The 22978-nt window shown below is 42.1% G+C and overlaps 7 protein-coding genes across 7 annotated transcripts; 1 reads left to right on the top strand and 6 right to left on the bottom strand.

Annotated features, from left to right (window-relative positions):
- Window positions 1–1139: 1139 nt before the first annotated feature.
- Window positions 1140–2891, top strand: K450DRAFT_228207 (uncharacterized protein). Its single transcript, XM_051586878.1, has 5 exons — window positions 1140–1242; window positions 1636–1692; window positions 1790–1862; window positions 1935–2246; window positions 2316–2891. The coding sequence occupies exons 1-5, from the start codon at window positions 1195–1197 to the stop codon at window positions 2399–2401; spliced, it is 576 nt and encodes a 191-aa protein (XP_051447284.1). The 5' UTR covers window positions 1140–1194; the 3' UTR covers window positions 2402–2891.
- Window positions 2892–3480: 589 nt separating this feature from the next.
- On the bottom strand, window positions 3481–5148 carry K450DRAFT_228203 (uncharacterized protein). The gene is made up of 2 exons (XM_051586877.1): window positions 4242–5148; window positions 3481–3998 (listed from the first exon to the last, which is right to left on the bottom strand). The coding sequence occupies exons 1-2, from the start codon at window positions 4975–4977 to the stop codon at window positions 3730–3732; spliced, it is 1005 nt and encodes a 334-aa protein (XP_051447283.1). The 5' UTR covers window positions 4978–5148; the 3' UTR covers window positions 3481–3729.
- A 1522-nt stretch (window positions 5149–6670) lies between these two features.
- K450DRAFT_228199 (uncharacterized protein) lies at window positions 6671–7528 on the bottom strand. The gene is made up of 3 exons (XM_051586876.1): window positions 7145–7528; window positions 6939–7027; window positions 6671–6872 (listed from the first exon to the last, which is right to left on the bottom strand). The coding sequence occupies exons 1-3, from the start codon at window positions 7382–7384 to the stop codon at window positions 6758–6760; spliced, it is 444 nt and encodes a 147-aa protein (XP_051447282.1). The 5' UTR covers window positions 7385–7528; the 3' UTR covers window positions 6671–6757.
- Window positions 7529–7568: 40 nt separating this feature from the next.
- K450DRAFT_161829 (uncharacterized protein) lies at window positions 7569–8784 on the bottom strand (the record flags this gene model as incomplete). Its single annotated transcript, XM_051584024.1, has 3 exons — window positions 7569–7824; window positions 7907–8012; window positions 8118–8784. Coding segments are annotated over 3 exons (1029 nt in total), but the record flags the coding sequence as incomplete, so codon positions are not given.
- Window positions 8785–15972: 7188 nt separating this feature from the next.
- On the bottom strand, window positions 15973–17848 carry K450DRAFT_228191 (uncharacterized protein). The gene is made up of 8 exons (XM_051586875.1): window positions 17674–17848; window positions 17397–17591; window positions 17243–17286; window positions 17009–17163; window positions 16601–16934; window positions 16378–16530; window positions 16187–16294; window positions 15973–16099 (listed from the first exon to the last, which is right to left on the bottom strand). The coding sequence occupies exons 1-8, from the start codon at window positions 17804–17806 to the stop codon at window positions 16055–16057; spliced, it is 1167 nt and encodes a 388-aa protein (XP_051447280.1). The 5' UTR covers window positions 17807–17848; the 3' UTR covers window positions 15973–16054.
- A 178-nt stretch (window positions 17849–18026) lies between these two features.
- On the bottom strand, window positions 18027–19953 carry K450DRAFT_228187 (uncharacterized protein). Its single transcript, XM_051586874.1, has 6 exons — window positions 19564–19953; window positions 19440–19501; window positions 19300–19371; window positions 19134–19233; window positions 18857–19068; window positions 18027–18792 (listed from the first exon to the last, which is right to left on the bottom strand). Exons 1-6 carry the CDS (start codon window positions 19898–19900, stop codon window positions 18091–18093), a joined length of 1485 nt encoding a protein of 494 aa, XP_051447279.1. The 5' UTR covers window positions 19901–19953; the 3' UTR covers window positions 18027–18090.
- Window positions 19954–19978: 25 nt separating this feature from the next.
- On the bottom strand, window positions 19979–22851 carry K450DRAFT_228180 (uncharacterized protein). The gene is made up of 14 exons (XM_051586873.1): window positions 22666–22851; window positions 22556–22590; window positions 22387–22492; window positions 22007–22312; window positions 21843–21945; window positions 21713–21781; window positions 21546–21650; window positions 21388–21475; window positions 21250–21317; window positions 20940–21160; window positions 20722–20863; window positions 20494–20648; window positions 20222–20429; window positions 19979–20140 (listed from the first exon to the last, which is right to left on the bottom strand). Exons 1-14 carry the CDS (start codon window positions 22797–22799, stop codon window positions 20036–20038), a joined length of 1845 nt encoding a protein of 614 aa, XP_051447278.1. The 5' UTR covers window positions 22800–22851; the 3' UTR covers window positions 19979–20035.
- Between the last annotated feature and the right edge of the window lie 127 nt (window positions 22852–22978).

Here is a 22978-nt window from a genome sequence, read left to right as displayed (position 1 = left end):
ATCACGAGCGGAAGCAGATGCAGTGAGATGATTGAGATTGGCAAACGACATCTGTTGCGAAGCATCAGATGAAAGAGCTTGTGCTGAGTTTACTGTTCGTATAGTGCCGTGGCAAGTGGATAAAGGTACCATAGAAAACACAGTAAACATCAGACCGAGGGCCATGACCACAATGATGGCCAGGAACCTCTTATTGGATCGAAGACTTCCAACCGTTGTAGTAGAGAGCTTCATGCTAACTATGCTGCGGTCAAGTAGGGTGATAGTTGGATTAAAGTATACACGAGAAAGCAAAAGAAAAAAAAAAAAAAGACAGATCGCCTAATGAAATTGATATGCGATAAAAATAAACTCCCGCTTTGCGACTCAGCCTGCGCTCCACAAAGCCCTCACATCTAAACTCGCCAAGGTGCCGTTATACACGCAAGTGTAAACCAAGAATCCTCGAGCTTCTATGTTCTATTCTATGTGATGAATCTTCTATTCTCTCAGGAATATAGGCTGGATCAGAAGAAGAATAATACCTAAATAATATACTGCCAAGGATTTTTATTGCCAATTGAAACCATGCAATCCGATTCGTTCTGTTGCAAAAAAATTCATGATCAATCAAGGAGAGAAATTCGTTTCACACTCATGGCACGAAATAGTTTTCTAACTTTCTTAGAAGCTATTATTATATCGTCAATGTGCAATTCTATTTATTGAAATGCTTTTCATTTTGGTTTGCTTGCTTTAATACTGTAGTGGAAATATATATTCCACATATTGGATATGGAGAAGCGGCTGTGATTCAATACATTTGGTCTTAGGTTCGTCCACCACAGGAGGCGAGCGGATAATGAAAGTAGGTGGGCATGGGTGATTTAATAACTATTAAGCGCAAAATAGGTTGCTGGTTCTCGACCAAAACACTTGCACTCCACTGAAGCAAGAGTTCAAAGGTGCAGAAAGTGAATAGTACAACTTGTTTTATGTTATAAAGAATGGAAAGTATTTAGATCCAACTGCAGATGACAACTATTTATATTGGTGACCACCACATATCAATCGTTGCGACCAGCTTTGTGCCGTTTGGTCGAGTAGGGCACCAGTTCTGTATGTCACGCAAAAATTCAGACAGTTTGATTTCCCGCTGAAAGGTCGGTTGCCTTAGACTTCATCTCGGCACAATCTAATAAACTCAAGGAGATCATGCAGACCATAAAATGTGTCGTTGTTGGTGACGGTGCGGTTGGTAAGGTATGTATCCTATCAAATCCTACTCTTTTATGTGTTTATTCCATTCGAATGTTTGTTGCCGATGAGCTCCTGCCGAATCACATTACTGCCCGCCGCATCCCTCCTCTCTTAATCAGCAGCATCACCGGCACAGCAGCTGCGTATATACGACTTAGTTACTACACATAGAATCCTGCGATTTCTCGGCCAAATGAATATCAATCTGTTACTCTGTCCGCCAAGATGATAACCGGTTATCGCGGAATTGTGATAGTATAGAGCGAATTAACGAAACCAATCCTGCATAACGTGGTTGCCATATCGCAACGCCAGCGATTGTGCCTGAATAACCATTACAAGAATGAACTAACCTAATTTTTTTGTTTACTCCCCCTTCTTTTTTTTTTGCAAAAGACCTGTCTACTTATTTCTTATACAACCAACAAATTCCCCTCCGAATACGTCCCAACTGTAAGTTAAAAAAAAACATGAAAAAGATAACGCTACTAGAGCTTACGTACCTGTAAAGAGAGCATGAAATGGAGTACTAAATCAATGTATTTCGTAGGTGTTCGATAACTATGCTGTCACCGTCATGATTGGCGATGAACCTTACACTCTTGGATTGTTCGATACCGCAGGTAAGTTGCTGTGCTGCACTATATTTGTACGACTGAGAAAGAAAGATTCACCTATTCCTTGTATGACAATAGGTCAAGAGGATTACGATCGCCTTCGTCCTCTCTCATACCCCCAAACCGATGTATTTCTTGTCTGCTTCAGCGTTACTTCACCTGCTTCATTTGAAAACGTGAAAGAGAAGTGGTTCCCAGAAGTTCACCATCATTGCCCTGGTGTCCCCTGCCTGATTGTAGGCACTCAAGTTGATTTGAGAGATGACCCCAACATGCTCCAGAAACTTGCTAGACAGAAGCAAAGACCAATTGCATACGAAGCTGGTGAACGATTGGCTCGTGAACTTGGTGCCGTCAAGTATGCGGAATGCAGTGCATTGACGCAAAAAGGTGAGAAAAAAGGATTGAGAGACAAAAAAGTGTGGCACTTATTTTAATGCGTCACCTTTTTCCTACCAGGTTTGAAGAATGTGTTTGATGAAGCTATTGTTGCCGCGTTGGAACCTGCACCCAAACCTAAGAAGCGCGGCTGCATTGTTTTGTAATTTTAGCCTTCAATTTCGTGTCCTGTGTCATTCACCCTACCCAACCCATTCGCCTTCCTTCTTTTCTGCCAGCCAGCCAATTCTCTCCTTCCAAACCTTTTTTTATTACTTTTTTTTTTTTTTTTTTGGCTCAGCCCGGTGATGACCGGGTCCTTATAGCTTACCAAGTATCATTCTACTTCGCTTTTGAAACAAAGTAATACACACGCCTTGTACGAGCTCATGAATCCACTTTCGCTTTTTATCACGTTTTCGTTTTTCTTTTTTTTCCCTCAATTGCAAATTTTATTTTTTCTGCTGTGATTTTCATGGACCGCGATGCAATGGTACCCGAGGCACGCATGTACGACAAGGACAAGCGCCCTTAACCGTGTTTAGTAAATGGCTTGTCAACACAACAAGACTCTTGCATTCATACGGATTTGATCAGCATTGCACTCAAGCATTTGCACAAGGTTATTTTCAATATAAGGCAACATTTATATTTCAATTGGGGGGCGCAAAAACAAAGAAAACAAGGCAGCATGTTCTGTTATGATGGACAAAAACGGAATTTGTTCCAACAGTAGTCATCATGGTAGCAATACCACCAGCAATTTGATCCTGAATTTTAGAGCTAGATTGGTCTCATTGAAAGAGATTCTAGATGCAGTGGATGGAAATGAAATGTATTGCTCCGATAGTCGGGAGGGTCAGGGCAAACGTTCAAGCAACAAGTGTGAGGCGAGTTCCTCGAAAAGTTTTTGGCCGGTTGTAATAATTGTGTGCGACGATCTTTTTCGGAGTGCAAGGAAAGAACGTGGATTCAAGGGGAATAGATAAATCGAGTCCCCGACCACGGATTTGTGTCAATCAAAAGCACATATCCTATCATAATAGAAAGTAAGTGCGGCATTTCATGGGGTCTTTAACTCATTTGACAGGCCCAATTCATTTCCTCCCTTTGCCCCCCACGCTACCCCGAATATAGATCCAGAGACATAGCATCTCTCGAATAAAAAAAAAAAAAGTTCTAGATTAAATCCTTGGGGGACTAGTTGGCCAGTCAAATTACGTCCATCATACAGTCCAAAAGTAGTCAAACATTTCGGGAAAGCAATGAGAGGAAAATGGACTTCTAATGGACCCCAACAAAATGACGTTTTACAAGATCTTTATCAAAATGTTCATGAATGAGATTGATATTATGTACAAAAGCGAATAGAGAGCGCTCTCAAAATGATAGCTCAGTGTAGAATGCCTTCTTTTTGATGGATATCTCTTCCGATGATTTAAGGAGCATGGCCAAAAAAAAAAAAGAGGCATCGCAAGCAAGTCAGCCACTAATATTAGTTAATGCAGCCATCGCCCATCCAGCCCAGTTTTCCAAAGATGCTCCAAAGTGTGGAAGTCTTGTTGACGTCGACTCGGCATAACTTTTGGGCATCTGACTTCCTGAATGGGATTCCTTGACTTTCGTATTTTGATGCAGCCTGTATCAAGGTTCTCTTGCATTTGATATATTGTTCCGGAGTCAATCGTAGAGTAGAAGCAATGTTCACTTCACCCTGATGTAACTTTTGGAAATATGGCATGTGGCCAATTTGGAGTGGGGATCCTGCAAAACATTATTTACAACATTAATATTATTGTATGTGTGATGATTTTTTTAAGGAGGGGGGGGGGCATGAACACAAAGGTAATGAAGTGACTATTTGCATTTAATCATACACTTTTACCCCCACCCCGCCGCCCAGGTGAGAGAGCAGAGCAATGGAAAATTTGCAATGTGTGGTTGTGCGTGTTGTGTTTCGGATCCACCCCCCAGGCAAAAAACATTACACAAGTTATTTTTCCTTACCTTTCCAAACGACACGGACCGGCCGCTGATCAAAAACTTGATAGTTGGGTATCCATCCAGATTCAAAGAATTGATCATCTGATTCTTCCACGTTCACTCGGTCGAATGCCATAGCAGCATCAGTTTTACATTTTTTGGTGGCAGCGGATTCGGATGCGTCAGATAAAGCACGCCTTCGCTTGAATTGAATGGTTTGTTCGTCATCGCTGCTGGTACCATAATGATCTGGGGATTCCGACTTAGACTTCACTACCGGCGGTTGGATAACCCGGCTAGAATATTCAAGTAGGTCGGATGGACTGGTGTCATAGACTCTGAGTTGAAAAATCTTTTGATCCGCTCTTTGATCGGATTGCAAAGACCTTCTTGGTTTTGTAGATTTTCGATGATTCATCCATGGAGCTGCTGGCTGTTGGAACGATCGTTGCGTAATGAACTGATCGCATTGAATCAATTCGTGTTCAGGTGCTGGTAAATCAAATTCAGGCAATGCCATAGCTTGCTCATATCGGATGAGGGATTTATTACGCCCTTTTCTTGCGTAGAAGTCAGGGGGAGACATGGCATTATAATGATCATGGACTTTCATTCCTTTCTTGTCAACAGACCATGGTAGTCGGTCTTCAGGCATCGATTGATTGTCACTAGTAGGGGTCAAGGGCGGGGATAGTAATGACGTTGTAGTTGTGGCAGTGGCACTATCACATTGAAGTGAATGCTCGCTCGTTGACAGCATTGGAGAATTGATTATTTAAAAGAGGAAAAGTTTAAAAGACAAAGGAAGAAAGAAGAGAAGGAGGAAGGGGTTTTACTTTAGTGATAGATGAAAGTGAAGTGAAAGCGGGCGGTCCTTATTTTTTTTTATATCTAACAGTATTCTGGGGACCATGAACAAAACTGACTGGCTGGCCCCAATTTTGTCATGGCGAAGCACTTAGGGCAGTCACTACTGAGCCAAGCCGGTCAGACTTTCTTTTTTATTACTTTTTTAAGCCCATCTCAAAGCACCCACTCAGTGCTAAGCCGAGATCCTATCCTACATGTACTTTGGTCTCGGCAAGAAACCTTGCGAAAGATATAAAAATTGAGGACAATGCTGGCTGATACTCTAAAAAATTAAAGAATTAAAAAAGAAAAAAAAAAAATTATCATGGTTACCAATACCACGATATGTCTTCATACGGATTTACCTATTATGTCTATGCCAAGGCGAGCTTGGGACTTTTTAGTAGACTAAATGATGGGTTACGTTAGAACATTACCTGTTTAAACCACATAAAAGCTCAGACTCACCATGTCAACTTGAGCTATTTATAAAGCCTTCAGTGTCTATACTACGCATTGGAAATCGTGTTATGCGCAATCAACTTTCTAATTGTTAACCGTTATTTTCTCCTCCTATACTAAAAGGTTTCAGATAGTATTTCATACTCGGAAGTTTTGAGTTTGAGAAAAAAAATATTCCCAACGTCATATTTTTGTGTTGCCAAAGTTGGGGGGGGAGAGGGAGAGATGACCCACTCATAATAAAAAGGCAACTTGCAGTCAACTTGCAAGTCTATTATCAGTTACTGGCTTGGGTTAGGTACCTGATCCTGTTGCTCCAATGCAATGTGTGCCCTACTCTCACACCCCAATCTCAATCCAAACTCCATTTGATAACCCGCAGTACCAACTTTTACCCTAGACTATGGCTCAATTGAAAGAACACTTTTCAATTCCACCTACAATTGCATGGTTCAATAATATTGCTTTTCTCAAATATCGCCATTAAAGTGAGAAATTGCTAAACGATTATGAAGTATCGACCATATCGCAAGCATCATAGCTTGGATATAAATAGTAGGGTGGCGACTTGATCGGGGAAATCTTGTTCCACTAAACGAAATATAAGGTGGTCATTTGCTGAGATTTGAAACAGAAACTTCGATATGGTTTATTATATTCAATTTGTGAGCAACAACACTCAAACAAAATGGTCTACGTCATGCAATTGGCGTATCAGGACCATCAAATCTGACCATATATCGTCACAATCTTTACGCAAGGGCAAGATTTCGTGTTCGGAAAGTGTCTACCGAGAGAGAACGTTCAAAGTTGTTCCTTTTGCTGTAGGTTTGATAATGAACCTAAAGCATTCGTTCTGCTATCAGCCTGGGCTTGGTCTACACGTGCGGCAATGCTACACCTGAGAGGGCATTACACAGATAGATAATCTGGAAATGCCATCGGGTGCATGCATAGCTGCACCAAGTAAAACACATACTTATTATGTATGTGGAGTTGGAGATATATAAACTGAGGCCAAGAAGTCATCTAAAGGTATTGAAAAGTTTATTCTAAAGTTGGTTTGGTTTGCAGACGGGAAGGAATGGGCGTAATTTTCTTCTTTAAAAGAAAAAAAGGTATCATTGCTACTTTGGCCAGTACAGCCAAAATGCTTGGGGGGCGTGTTGGTACGGCCAGCTGAGGTGGATTGCTTTTTCTGGCAGTCCACTGGGAGAGACAAAAAAACCTTACCAGTCGATCTTGCTCCCCTTGCCCTTGTAAAGCAACTCACCATTAGCATTGACACGTTCTTTGGCTGGTTTGCCCACATTGATATTATTGTACGGGCAATGGCGACAGGCACTATAGTTAAAACATTTAATCTCACACTCCCTGCCAGTAAGTTTTAATAACAATGCTACCACTTACTTTCCACAACAAAATCCTCGGCTCAAGTGACTCAGTTCCGTCATTACCGTATAACCTGTTGCTGGATCGATATATGTTTTGGCTTTTTCCTATATGGCACGACACATTACATCAATGGTTATGCTCTGACCTGACCTCATACAAAAATGGTGATGTACACCCAAAATAAAAAAAAAATTAATAGGAAAAAAAGAACCATGACTTACGTCAAGAACCGCTTGTCTCCAGGCATTAGCCCATGTTGGCTCATCTTCACCTGGAGTGAAAGGAATCTTGATTTGGTGACCATCCACAGTCACAGTTTTATTGCAATCACTATGGTATTGGGTAACACTTGAACCAGTCGACGATACCATTCTATGTTTAGGAAGTGAAAGCAGCAGTCGACCTCTGAGCATACCTTTGAAAAAAAAAATTAACAGCTGCTTCATGTTGAAAAGAACCATTGTCTGAGTCACGTGTACAGCGAGTCGAACCTTGCTCCCACAGCAATGTTGTTCCTGTTTCCCCCCACATTTTGACGTGATTATTGGTACACATTGTCTTTTTTTATTTTATTTTTTGTTTTATTTCTTGCAATATAACAAAAGAATAAAGATCCGTAGTATGATATTATTCACTATCATTCACAGTTTCGTGGTCTTCCTCTTGGTCTCCAATGCTGTCTTCTCCTGGCTCTCGTTCCCGATCACAATCCTCGCTCTCCACATCAAAAATGAAATGATAATGGGTAATCAAATTTTTGACAACGTTCTGTTGATGGCCAAGGTTAGCCATTGTTGTAGCAAACGATACCGGTCCAGGCTCAGGTCGAAGTAACGTTGGACCAAACACAATAGCAAGATTTGTGGCATACATGTGATTGGAAGCTTCATAGTCTGTGACACTGAAAGCAATAGGGATTTGTTAGCTAACAAGTTTCATGCTACGCATCATATTTAAAATGAAGAATTGCATTGCACACTTACACTACAAAGTGCTCTATTAGACGTTTCAGTAAGATATAGTTATTGGTGGGTAATCGCTTCGTAACCTTCTTAATAGCTAGTATACGTTGATCATGGTCCTCGAGAGCTGTAGAGTAATAGACCGGTTAAACATGGATGCACTAACAAATGTATTCTACACTACATGGTCATTCGAAGACGAACCATTCCACGAGTGCTTTATCCAACTTACCGGATGCTTTCATAAAATCACCATATAGATCAAATGTAAGGAGAGGCTGTGGCAGGTCTCTGAAAAATTGCTTGAAAGCATCTGCAACCACATTGATATCAATCCAATCGTCGTCACCTAGATTGACATTGACGGCATTCCTATTGAGTTGTTGACGAAGGTATGAAACTGTTTCGCCAGAACCAGCAACTCTGTAGATGCCAACTTCTTCAAGACCACGACGCTCAATCTCATCAATGCATTTTTCGACCACTAATGGAATCTTGCCTGAACTCATAAGTTCGGATAGGTCCACACCGTAAATGGAGCCTCGTACTTCTTTACCTTTCTTGCGTTGTCGGTCATCAAAGAACTTGAGGTCATCCGATGTACCACTCTTTCTCTTATTTTCAGCCTGTGCTACTAGTACAGTAAGTCGTCTAGCTGCGCCTTCCTTTGCCGCCCAATTGATGGTTCGAATCCAGTCGTGCATATTACTATCATTCATGGCTTGAAACAAATATTGGCCACCTTCCTCAGTAACGATTCGAAACACAAAATCACGCTTGAGATACGTGCTGGCCACGGAAGATGTCGAATTGATGAGGTTGATAACGTTCGAAGCCTTCATGTTGTCTGTCACAATAGGGACAGTAAGCACATCGGGCGGGTGAGAATCGTCCCTGCCCACTCCACCCAATTCTTGATGTTGCTCATTAGTGTGAGTAATTTTGAGACCACGAAGGAAAGAGTTAATCCAAGGTAAATGTGAAGATTGATGTTGGTGAGATGTTCCATGCTGATGTTTGAGTAATTTTCGTTCGCGCTTTTCAATGGTTTTCGCTTGCTCTAATTGCTTCTTCTGCATTTTATGTTGCATTTCTCTCCATTCTCGGTCGATTCTGTCACGTTCCCTTGTGTCTACTTTCAGTTTCTCTTGTTGTTTCGCGACCAATTTTCCAAACACCATCGACTTGTTGCCGATGGTAGATGCGCCATGGTTAGAATTCGATACAAGCTTCAATTGAGCCTGTGAGACTGATAACCCCTTGTTTTTCTCTAATGTCGCATTCTCTCGGCTTGCAAACTCTCGGAGTCCCTTCAAAGATAGAGCTGGCCACGGCTGCGTGGATGCAGTCAAGAAGTCCATAAGTCGTGGTGCTAAGCTTTCCCGCAGCTTCTCTGTGAAGTCGCCAGACTCGGACATCCGCATACCACTATCTTCCTTGACAAGTTCTTGTACCTGACTGATGAACCTCCAAAAGTTATAGAAGTATTGACATTGATCGAATTTTACCAGAGGTTCATTATTCCTTATCGCCTCGGTTCTATCTTCACCAAGTTCCAACATCATCTCGATGATCCATCCTATGCTAATGACATAGGGTCGACTCCTAGTAGACTTTGCTTGAGACTTGGTGAGCTGAGCAATAGTGACAGCAGCATCAATAATGGCTTCCGGTGTATCCAAGCTTTGTGCTTGATTCTTCTCTGCAGTTTTTGTCCACGATTTGACAAACAATCGGACTTGAGGACTAACTAAAGCACTGAGGATACTATATTCCACAAATCCAGGGATGACTTTACCGTCATTTGATAATGGATCCAATTGCTCTGGGTTGTTTAGCAGTTCCTTAAAAACAGGTTCTGTGGTCATTTGCAATCTACTTAGCACAATGACATCGATACATTTTTGCATCCTCTCAGCGCGTTGGTCAGCATCAATGGTGTATGATGTCAATTCGTTAATGATCCATGATCGTATGGAAAAGTGTAAATTGAACAGCTGCTGTATAGCATCCGGGAGTGCTGCCATTAAATTTTCCATCGCAGATGAAGTAGAGGCTACCGTTGATCGACGAGCCCCTTGTATAGCAATAAAAATATCGGATATGAGTACTTCGTCATCTGCCATATTGCTCATACCAATTTGCTCAGTGTATGGAGGGACCATCATATGGCTTGATACGGAAGAACCAACATTTTTGCGCGCAGGAAGCCAAGAATATGCATCTATAGACTGAGTCACAAGGGTATCATTCAAAAGAATCCAGTCTTGGAGAGTAGTGTCAGTGAACATTTGCTGCACTATGGAATCCACCTGCTGAAGGATATCCGTTGCCGCGAGTTGGACCAACACGCTTGGAATTGGTCTCTTTGGTACAGCAGGTGGTGACTGAGTCAATGTGGTTAATCCAGGTTTCGATGACATGTACGAGGATTGAGCGGGACTACTTGAACCAGTCTTGATATCGTCTTTTGTTTGAGCAACATAGGTTGAATACTTTTCGACTACTTGACACTTGTCGATGTTGGATGATTGAAGGTCACCAATAGCACGATGATTCAAAGAGGGTGTAAGAAAGCTGACAAATAACATGCTCGTTATATGCACTAGCTTGAGCTCCATGGTATCGATAAGTTCGAATACACCTTCCGCCTCGTCGTTGATTTTGGTACTTTCCTCTATCAGTTCACCAACTTGAAGTCGCATGTCTTCAGCTGACTTAGTCATTTGATCAACAAGTTGACTAGTCCTCTTGCGATTGGCACTTTCATTTATGAAGTCCCAAAAGAAATTCCCCACCCAGTATATGATAATATCGAGGATTTGAAGTCGAACGCGAGCAATGTACGTCCAGTCTTTGATGTCGGCTTCCTCTGATGGCTTGTTCGAGTCAAAAGAAGTTTCAAACATGGACTTTAAAGAGTACTTTTGTCGAAGTTTGGTAATACGGCCAATGGAAGAAGCATTCATGAAACTCTTTCGAAGGTATTCCAAAAGTTCGGTGTCGGACAAGAAAGATCGATATGTGACAAAGAAAACATGGACATACTCTTCCATATCCACAGAAAGCCGACATTCACTAAAGACATATTCACCAAAATCATCTTGACTGTCGACGTTGGCAGAATATTCGGATAAGCCGTAAATGAGAACATCCATGAGCCGTTCGAAAGTACCGGCTTTCACCTTGACCTTCTGCACCTTGATTTTGCCGTCTGCTGCTAATGCTTGACCTTGGTCCTCTGTCCATCGGACGGATATATCTGGAATAGGTTTTGATTCAAAAAGAAAGGTCTCTGGAACGATATTAAAAAGAGGCTTAGTGGTGACGAACGATGGCTTGCTTTCCTTGAGATCGTCAATTTGTAAGATCAATTCGCCATCACGGACTGAAAGCAGCTTCTCTCCAACTGCTCCAATATGAACGATTGCATGAAAAGGTGACTTGGAGACTGCTTGAGACTTCTTGTAATTTTCAGGATTGATCCAGGACCGGCTGTTGCTTTCCATGTTCTCAACTGCAGTTAAGTTGCTGTCCAATCCAAGTTCGCTTATACTCCTCGATGATGGAAAACTATACGTCCTCTTTCTATTTCTGCTTCCTCGACTGGATTCCTGCATAGAGCTTGTGCTTGGTGAGCGTGTTTCATTTCCTTTGTCATTTCCTTCAGACTCTGGAATGGTATCAGGCATAGCTAATTTCTTGAGGCGAGATGTTCTCGCTGTCGGTAACTGTTGCTGAAACATTTTCATACTGCGCACTGTTGTTGGTTGGATAAGGCCACTCAGAGTATCTTTCTTGGTGATGCTAGACACTAGCTGCGGAAAGGACAGTATCCAGCTGGATGCAGGAGCGATACTTTCGCTAAGCCATTTCAGTTTTCGTGGGGAACGTATGGATGAACCAATCATGAATGGTTTAGGTTCGCACTCCAAAGAACATTCCTGCAATACATTGTAATCATTGGGAACGGAAAGCAAGTTGACCTGAGTATGCTCAAAGAATGCTTGAATGGGCCCAATAGGTTCAATAACGAGACTTTCTACTGTATCATCTTGAGGCATTGATTGGTAACGTTGTAAAGACGTCCAGATAGCATCATACATAGACCAATACTTTTCAAAGTTGACGATAGGTTGTTGGTGATTATTCGCATTTGTTGGACTATCCAAGTGTCGTCGAACGTGTCGCCGTAGTCTTTCCACAAATTGCCGAATAACACCGAAGAACGGAACACCATTGGAAGCTCGCGTAAAATCATCAATATAAGCATTGGGTAATGTAATATCTGTTAGTGCCGGATCCAGTACATGCACTTTCCCAATAGTGGCATATGCTTGCCACCCACATGATCCAATTTCTGTGGAAAACATATTAGTCTGAATTAATATGGGTGACCAAATGTTGGTAAGTCGCTCGATGAGGTCTTGGTTCACAAATTTCCAGCTTTGTCTCAACCGTAAGATAGCAAAAGAGCAAATAGCGACAGCAATTGAACACCATCCGCACATGTCACCTAACTTCAACAGCTCCTCTCCAACTCGAACCCAATGTTCGATCAGCATTGCTCGTAGTACAAGTTCATCCAATTGACTGCTGCACATTTGGTGGCTATCGATCAAGATGTGCTGATTAACAAAACTAGTAAGGAAATGTGGTGACGATGTGGTAAATAATAGGTGCGATGGAGCAGTTGTTGAAGGTAGTGATTGTGGAATGTAGCATAGGGGATTGAATAGTCGCTGTTTGTACATTTGATAACTGGATTGGTGAAATAGATATATCTGTTTCGCAAAGTCTGCCGGATCAATTTTCAAGAAAAAGGTTGGGGTTAATCCCACATTCAGTATGTCAGATACATCGACGGTATTGGACAGGCTTCCTTTGTTGCGGTGTAGCTCGGATGATTTGATGACTGTGTTGATTTTGACATCGTACGTCACTGCCTCTGAATCCAAGGAAACAGAGGTTTCATAGGTTTTAGCATTATCATCAACAGCGGCTAGTACAGTCTTCTTTAAATCAGAAATGCTGTCAGGTGTTATATGTGGGGTATCACATTCAGATTTCCATAGGTCCATATCCAAGATGTCCAGTAAACCGGTGGCAACTTCTCCGACGACATCAGCTTTGAAATCTTTACACCATATCTGAGTGATCTGATAAGCTCTCCTCATAGCCCACTGACCGGCCTCTGCATCACTTGCAAATGCGATGAGTCCTTTCTTGAGAGCTGATATCAGTTCCGCAGAAGTCGTGAATAGCGAATACGTCAACAGGAAAGCTCGAACAAATTCAACATATCCAGTCTCCAGATAGTCCTTTCGAACTCTCAGTAGTTCATTAAAGAGTTCATCAACTGTTCCGCCTTGGATATCACGGTAGTCAAAGTACTCTGCAGGAACTCGATATTCTTTCAGAATAAGAGAACTGACATCGACAGGCTTAGAGTTGGTTTTTTCTCCTTGTTGACTTGACTCATGTGTTGTCCCAAAGGGAAGAGCGTTCCAAGCCGCGCTTGTATGTTGGTCGATTCGACGTTTCGCATGTGCGAAACAATCTGTCCAACGACTTCCAGCGTCTGTAGATGTAGGCACAAAATGGCGACTAAGTTTAGCTGCATGTCCCTGTGGAGAAATGTCGAGCTCAACTACGTGAGAGCTCAAAGATGTGGTCGATTTTTTGGTTTTGAGAGTTGATCGAGAAGCCAGATCTTCAGTCTCCGGCTCAATAACTCCAGGCATTCCTTCTTCACTTGATTTCTTATCGACCTCAATAGTGCCGTGTGATAATTGGACAGATTCCAATGATACGTCAAGGTCAATGTTCCATCTGTTCCTTGGTTGTCCAACACCATTTCGATTTGTATTTGCATCAGTGCCTAGCATGAAATGACATGGAGTTAGTTAACGGAATTCAAATTACTATAGATAGTAAGACAGTATTCGCTTACCATCCTTCGTTTTAGACCATTCCTTTTGGCATATCAGTAGTCTGGTTTTGAAGATCAAAAGGCAAAAATACCCTTTATATGCACCGGTGATGTTGTCCACTTCGGTGAAGCAATCGCCGTAGAAGTATTCTGGATTGTGCGAAGTCGGATGTGCGTCAGCGGTTGATTTGCATATAGAATAGAGCACAGTTTGAGAATCGGGATCAAAATCGCTATAAAGCCATTCCATTCCTTTGTCCAGCAGCTGGTAGTATGCAGAAAAAACTTCACTAGTTGGCGACTGGCTGTCAATACTGGCATTGGAATGTGAGATGGACATATTGTGATCCTTTGGCGAAGGGAAGTAAGCTTTTAACGCACTTTCATGCTGAGCACGATAGAGATATAGCTTGTGGCCACGTAAAACGACATGATAGCCTTTCCAGCTACGATCTAGGCGAGCTGTCCGACTAAACGTCTTGAAGTCAGTCTTCTTGAAAAGGTAACCTTCCTTAATAACGATACCACTAAGTCGTTTTGTGGAATTGAGAAGTTGCTTGCTTCTACTTTCTGAGGGTTGGACTGGCGTGATCATGCTTGACAGTTGCCGAGAGTGTAAGTTGTGAAGTTCAGACAATTTTGCTGCATTTCCATTTGCGGCTTCTATTTGCTTGATTACTCCTTCAAGACCCAATACAGAGACTGGTCGCAGATTAACAGGATTTCCAGGCCCACCTTCCCAGTCTTGGTTTGGAAGTGGTTCAAACGACTTTGATAGCATATTGCCGCTACCTGAACGGTTTTGTGTCGTGTTCATTGGTATGTCTAGTTTGCCAGCACTAGAGTCTGTAGCGCCACCAATGAAGTTTGAGGACTCGTGCGGTGTAGGTGTAACCAGCATATTTTGATACGGCCGTTCTAGTTCTCCAAGATACTTCTGCCCAGTCGAAGGTGCTGAACCCGCGTGAAATAATCGTGATTTGATGTAAGAAAATGCACCGCTCTTTTGGTTAGAACGTGCAGCTTGCTGTAACTCGCTGTTAGAGGTGTTATCGACAGAGGATCTTGCTGAGCCGGTATCCGACTTGTTTTTGTTTTTGGGCCTCATTTGAGTTGATCTAGCAAAATGAGACACAAACTTCTACTGAAGGGGGTAATATAAAGTTTTACGGCCGCGGAGGCCTGACAAGGAGTTTTCAAAGGAGTGTTAACTGATCAATATAGACTGATAATGGTAATTTATAGCCACTGGTGTGCCAAAAGCATTGAGCGTGGAAATGTCTAATGTCTTGTAAGAGAGGAAATGCGACAACCTCTGTTGCGTTACTTCACGGAAAAACGCCAGGATGGCGATCCCTCCCAGTTATGGGCAGCTAAATTGGGAATACAGGACATAGCCAATCATGATTTATGCATCGACTCTTTTGCAGAGTGATTCTCAGTTTGCTGTGCCCAACACAACTGTCACAATGTTTCCTTGCATTCTGATAGTGAGCAACTTATCCATGGTTATGGTGAGCCGAGAATAATCAACATTGGCTCCGCTGCAGCTGCCATTAGTTGACAATGCTTTTAGTACGGTGAGCATGATAAACAGTATACTCTGACAATACCCAAATTCACATATCCATAGAAGCCGAAGCGTTGATGGAAGACGGCGGTTTCATTTCGTGTTGCAAACGATATGTCATCTACAGGCAACAGTAGGTTACAGCTGCCTTCTGGTAAGAATATTATATTACTTTGGAAATTCGCTGGTACAAGCAACTCTGCAAACTCCCACATTGTCTGTTTCGGCAGGTCAGTAATGTGATTGAATCTACTATCATCCTTACTTTGTGAAACAATCGCTTCTCATTGAGTGCATATGCTTATACTGAATGTACTCTTACTTTCAAATTTCTGCTTGCTGTTGAAGAAGCATAACAGTAAAACCAAGATCCCCCCCCCCTCTGTCCGTTTGATTGCATTCCCATGGCAACATACACCTCCTGCCCACATTTGCCTTACAATTCTATCATGTCCACTATGTGACTTGGATCTCGTTACATTTGCACCGAGAAATAAATAATGGTTCGCTGCTAGAACAATACTGCATCCGCAGTTAGATGCTTCGATCTTGAAAATCCCCACATCCCACTTCACTTTCCTTTCCTCTTAAGCTGGGTGAAAAAATATTCATTTATTTTCTTTGTTCCAATTGAAGTGATCTATATGTGATGAGTGGGTAAGGACGTTTAGTCAGCATTGTGGAACAGATAACTGACACTTTCGCCATTGTGCTGTGCAAGATGGATTAGTAACGGGGTTAGAAAAAAAAATGAAGCTGCAAGCATAATGCATGAATGTTATGAGGAAATTTCACATACGGTTCTTCTGATGGCTTCGGCCAACGTGTTGGAGATATCAATGACAGTTAGCTTAGGACAGGCCAATTTCTTCTCTTCGGGAAGTGGGAATGTATTGGTGACCACGAGCTATTGATGATTGAAATGCGTCAGGTTCTATTTCACTATAAACCACATAATCCACATCTAGGAACCTTCATATATCACCATACCTTGTAAACACTATCGCATGCCGCGATTTGGTTAACGGAGTCGCCGCTCAAAACGCCGTGAGTTGCAATGATATATACTTTCTCTGCTCCACATTTCTTGACCATATGATTTGCTGCGTCAAGGAAGGATTGACATCCGTCGATAATATCATCCTGACAAAGAAAATTTCGGTAAGAAAAATGTTGTGAGAGCATAGATTTCCGCACGTCGTAAAGTACATACAGTTAAGAACACTACTTTTCCTACTACATCGCCGACCAGCGTGATGGTGCTCTCTTCGCCATCGGTGTCAGCAACCACCGATACTGCGGCACTCATTTCGTTCAGTGAGGACAAAGATACGGACATGGCATCCTCTCCGCTTTCCTCGACACCCTCTTCAGTCTCATCATTCTCGACATTGGACACCCTTGTGACAAGACTGCGAACAGTACCATCGCTTTGGCTTGATGGCATGCCAGAATAAGGTCTATTTAAACCTTGGGGACCTGAGCGAGAGCGGTCCTTGTGGATGAGTGCAAAATCAAGTCGGAGAGCGTCCGCCAGCGATGTAACTCTAGTTGATGAAAACGTGCGGGGTCAACATTCCAATTCGGCCGGATTACACATCACAATCACGAGGGAATTTACCTCTTGGCGCCACCAGCGTTTTTACTGACAACAACACCGTTTTGCCAATTGGGAACATTTTGAGTGATCCATTTAGCGATTGTGGGCTCAGCATAGAGATTATCTACGGGGCGCTGGAAAAAGCCTTGCATTTGTGATGCATGTAGATCCATTGTCTGTAATATTGTAATTGATGAATGAACAAAAATTTTCGGCTCATCACCATGCATATGATTAGCAGCGACGAGTCCTTACAATGATATGATCCACGCCAGCTACCGCAAGCATGTTGGCAACCACTAAAATTCGAGATGTCATAAAAAAAATCAGTTTACACAGCAGTCACTCGCATGGGGTAATATCATTTTAGAATGCTCTCGAATGAATGATAGATCGATATTGGCCTTACGTTTAGCGGTAATACAAGTTCTTCCCTTTCGCTTGCTTTGCTTACAATATGGAAAATAGGGTAGAACAGCTGTGATCCGTTTGGCAGATCCCATTCGGCAAGCTTGGATCATAATAGACAGTTCAATGAGATTATCATTGATTGCGGCTGAGCCTGACTGAATGATGAAAATATCCTGGTTTCGAACAGAAGTACCTTAAAAATAAAAGGGTTTTAGTTTGAGAATCCAAGTATCTGTGTACGCTTGACATGGCGTCCCATAGCCGCGAACACTCACAAATTTCAACGCTTGTTTCACGATTGCTAAACTTCTTCAAATTGGCGTCTGCAACCGGGATTCCGAGACGTCTGGATACAAGAGACGTAAGCTCAGGGTGGGAAGAGCCAGCAAAGACCTGTGTGTTACGCATTCTGCTTGACGACTTCAGCTTTATGACTTGATTACGGGCAACAAAAAAAAAAAGTTGAGTGGAGACGGTCGCCAGAGGACCAACTATGTCACGTGCTCAAACCCCATCACGTGCGTTTCTCCATTGGCATATCATGAAGCTTGAAGAAAAAAATTGTGGCTATTATTGTCGGCTGCGCAATCAAAATCATGCACTTCCAGGCGCTCCAAAGCGTTTCAAGTAGCGTGCAAAATCCCATATTTGTTAACATGGGATGATCTTTATTTCGTGGTTAGGCACTATCACTACCCGCACACCGCTGCCACTTGTTCAAACTCCTCAAAATCTAGTCTATAAAGGTTGCTCCTTACTGTTGATAACTCATCAATTTGAAGCCTTGTTATCCGTTCATCATCGCAACGTACAAGAGCAAGTGTCTGGTCCAACATCGTCCGATCGTCTGCTATAAGAAGGTATTTGGCATGCTGGGATGTGCACAATTCAGATATGGTGCTACCACTGAATATTGGTGTGTTCTGAAGTTTAAGGTGCGAAAAGAGAGATTGATCCTCATGATCGAGTTTCTCTTTGACAAGGTTCCATTTCTCTTCATCCGAATAATCTGTTCGAATAAAGATTAAATCTTCATCGTCTTCTAATTCGCCGCCTGCAGGAGCTCCTGCACTGGTGTTACTATCATTATCGCCTAATGGTGCAGATATGTCTTCGAGTGAAGAGCGTTCGTTAAAACCATCGATATGTTCCGTTTGTTGAGTAGCATCGTTATGTTCGTTGCTAATAGGTGAATATAGATCTTCGCGTTTTGGAGGTGGAGTTGGTGGGCTATCAACTGCCATTAGAGCATTGTTATGAAAATCCAACGGACTTTGAATCAAGGAGTGTGATGTTGCATCCATTATTGATAGTGGAGGCAAGACAGAAAATATTGCCTTTGATTCATCTGAAGTAGGATAAACGCAAAATGGATCAGGGTTGGAAGTCACCATCTATTGGTTCATAAATCGTTAGCATTCAGTTTCATTGTGAAATGGCAATAAGCATAAAGCCTACCTGCTCTAGAGTTGGCTCTCCTAAGCCTTTACTGGATATTCGATCGTAAATATCGACTTGGGCACGTACTAATCCCGATACTTTGTTTAGTATGAATTGGTGATTTCTTTTTTCTGTCTCAAATACATATCGAGAATAATCAATCTTGACAGTTTCCAGCTCATCGATTTGTTGTGTCAAGTCTTGCAGAACGCGCCGAAATTGCCGCAAATCTTAGGGACGGTGGATGATTTAATTATGGATAAGGGGTGAATCAAAGTATAATTACGCTTCTTACCTCTGTTCTTTCTTTTTGTGTTCTTTAAACTGCGTACTTCCGTCTCGCCAATTTTTGCATTCATGGCCTTCACTACGCTATCGTAGTTTTCTTGACTCCGCTACGATATAAATCAGAATCATTTTGGAGTGATGTGATACATGTACGAAAAACTTTGTTATTTTACCAGTATAGAAGCCTTGTGCCGTTCAAGATTATCTACAAGTGGAGCTTCGAATGCATTTGAAATCAAATTTGCCTACGTATTATTGTTAGTGGCCAAACTAGATCACCTTACTGCTGACTTGATTTATACACCACACTTACCAACAAAAGGTGATGATTTGATATCAAAAATTGTAATCCGGCAGCCGCCTGAAGACCATTCCCTTGAAGATTTATATATTCAGTCCCTCATTCAACCAACTCAAAACGTATCTACTTGACTGACCTGAATCCGAGGCAGCCTTCTCTTTTGCTACCATCTCAAGGGCTGTGCCAAGGCCGGCCGCAGCTGCAGCTAACTCTGTCGACTTTTCTCGATATAAGGTCGCTGCTTCGATAAGCTGTTTATGCGCATTAATTGTGTCTTCAAGCTCTTTTTTGGATAGGTGTTCTGCCCGATTAAAGCTTAAGGCTGGTGATTCATTGATGCTGCTCCCAGAATTGATTGAGTGAGGGTGTGAGATCCCTTGTGAGTATGAAAATGAACTATCCAAATGTGGGGGAGGAGACGCTGCGGTAGCCGTAAGCGTTGGTTCGGATACGTTGCGATGATACAAAGGCATTAAGGAATGAGTCAGGTGTTAAAGATTATCGCCTCAAGTTGAACGTGCGTGTGTTTCACTGAAACATAACCACAGGCGCAATGTGCGGAGTACAACAAACAATGGGGATTTTTTTATTCAATTCATGGGCGAGAGTTACAAACTAAGGTACGAATCAATTTCTTTAGCGAGTTGGTTACCGTCAGTTACATAGTCTACTGCGGTAGCCTCAATGATTGTATACTTTGTTCTTGCGGAATCCTAGAATATGAACATGCGCATTGACCATTTAGACTCGCTTTGTTGCCAAAAATAAAATTAAAAATAACACTGATTACTTACATTGTAGCTCTCTACTTTGGCTTTGCATTTGAAGGTGTAAAGGTGGAAATAGCAATCTTTGAAGGCGTTTTGGTATGCTACATCGTCAGTTTCTCTCAAGCGAACCATTTCAGTTGCACTTTTGCCCAAGATTTTATTGCCGACTTCGTCAAAAGCCGACATAAACATCTGAGTTGTGGCATCGCTAATGCTAAGCGAGAGTATGTATCTTTAGGAGCAAGGTTAGGACTGATTAATGCAACATCTCGTCATAAATTTTTCAAAAAGATTACCTGTAATCTGGTTCTGGGAACTGCTTTTGATCCTTTTCGCATCTCCAACTACCGCCTTCTACGACCAGCTTTTTCTTGCATTCAGGACAAGCGGGGTACCAGCAATTATCGCTCTTCATGTAGACTACTCTTGCTCTGACATTAAAGAAGTCGGCCTATTGATTAAAACTTAGTTCATGCATATCATTTCATATGTTTTCTTCTGTAGGGGCATTGCTCTTTCTGTACCTTCTCTCCAGCACCGAGATTTTCGGTCTTAGCTTCTGCTAAGGTCTTTGTGGGAGTGGAGCCCGCACTGCTATTTTCGGAATTTCCAAGGGAGGAACTGCTGAAGGAGTCTAAGTAGGCAGATTGACCTTCTCTGTCATACCTGATAGGCGAGTTGATAAAACATAGTGTCAGTACAACTACATGGATAGCTTGAGCTAGCCAGCTATATCTCTTACCATTGACGGAGTTGACTGGCTTCAGGAATATCGGGGTTAAGCTTCAAGGTTCCACTTGAGAGCAAAGACAGTGATCTTCCTCCAAAGTCACTGACGCGACAACCTTTACATGCTACAATTGGAGAGCCGGTAGAATCGAAGTTTTCAGCTTGTCGGTCCCAGAGCGTAAGCTTGACTTGCTTTTTGGACATGTCAACGATAGTGAGCTGTCTCTTCTTAACCTAATTTGTGGGAGTCAACGTAGTTGGATTAGCCACCGGTTAGTAGCTGGTGTTGAGAAGATCGTAATAGTGAGAAGAACAATACATACCGGCTTTCCACTAGCTCTGGACACAATTTCTTGGATACCTTCGTCTTCCTTGACAACGCCAATGATATCTAGTACCTTCTCGTAAGCATGCGAGGACTTGAAACTTAATGTGATAACAACAAAGAATTGTATACATACCAACAGTGTCGCCCTTTTCAATGCCATTATCCAACTTTGCGATTTCAACAAAGTCGAAAGACATTGTTGGAATTGATTCGTCGTTGCACTAAAAGAAAGTATGTACATCAGATGTAGCCTACATCTCATTAACGAATCACTTTGGACGGTAGTCATACCTCTTCGACCTCAGAGTTACTATCGAAGACTAGCTCATAGTCATTGTTCAGATTGGAAAACTGCTTTTTGGCCATAGTCACTCGAGCTTTGGAAATATAATATGTCTGAAAATCATAATGTTAATCGCTATGTACATCGCGCATAAAATTAAAAGATAGGTACATACTTTGTTTTCCTGAAGCATAGAGTGGAGTCTATCCACTTCGGCGTTGAACGCAGTTGCTTTGATTTCGCCCTGAATGGCCAGAAAACGTAAATAAAACGATGGAGCAGAAAGCAGATCCTCCTATACGTACCGACTTGTCAAGCAAGTTGACACTAAAGAGCTTTCCTTCGCTAGTGCCTTTGTGCCAAAATTTGATATCTGACTTTTGAGTTACACGAGCTTTGATGATCCATCTACAAAATCACATCAACATTCTGTTCACTATATGAACTACAAGCATCTAGTAGTTCTTACCTGTTCTGATAAGGGTTTAAACTCTTGATGGGAAAGAGGTTAGCATCAGCATAAACATTATTTGAGCGAGCAGATGTATTGTTAATAGAAGTAGCATTGTTTGCACTGTTGTTGTATGGATTAGACATTGGGGCATTTTGCTGCGGTTGGTTTTGTACAAAGAGCTGTTGTTGGCCATTTTGTTGTTCGTTACTTGCTTTAGCACCGCTGTCCTGACCCAGTTCAGCTTCCAGGTTGACAGGGCTACCAATCCTATGCATATCGGGACCATTTGGAAGAACTTCAATGTTCAGGGCAATGATGATTCTACGCACAGTGTTAGATATAGTATTACGTAAATGCACCAATTTGCAGGTTTGATAAGTATAAAATCAACCTACTTTCTGTTTTGTAGCGTGTTGCAGACGTAGTCTTTGAGCACAATCAAGGAGTACTTCTGTAGAGTCTCATTCTCCACAAGTGCAGTGTGTTGCGAAGCAAGCATAGCTAATGTGAGACTAATTAGCTGATCGAGTGGTTGTTCTCGTTTCATTGCACTGGCCTACATACCTTGCATGAAATAAGTTCCATCCGAAATGATGACCCTAAAGATTGAGTATTTGCGATCAGTTTCGTGCCTTCGTCAAAAATGTTATGAAACTGACTATGCGAGATTTTACCTGTATCGGTTAACGTTGTTGCTAGTGGGGACTTTTTTGATATTTATGACTTGTACCACAGGGTTTTTGTACAGTGCTGAATCTTTTTCATCGTTGTATATCGCTTTAATAGAACCGTTGGTTGGCTGAGCCATGATGTCGAGAGATGCCTGTAGGTGAGAAATCCTCGCGACCAGAAATTTTGTAACGCGAGGTTTTTTTTTTTTGCACGCGTGCTGCGGCTCTCGCGTCTGCACAAAAGCAAGCCCAAATTTTTTGATACGTCATCAATTTGCTTGGTATGATGGTCGTCAGTTGTTAAAGCCTAATAGTA

The sequence above is a fragment of the Umbelopsis ramanniana genome (assembly GCF_025399195.1).
Source record: "Umbelopsis ramanniana AG unplaced genomic scaffold K450scaffold_10, whole genome shotgun sequence".
NCBI lineage: Eukaryota > Fungi > Mucoromycota > Umbelopsidomycetes > Umbelopsidales > Umbelopsidaceae > Umbelopsis > Umbelopsis ramanniana.
Note: the sequence above shows the minus strand (reverse complement) of the source record. Positions and strands in the feature narration are given on the sequence as shown.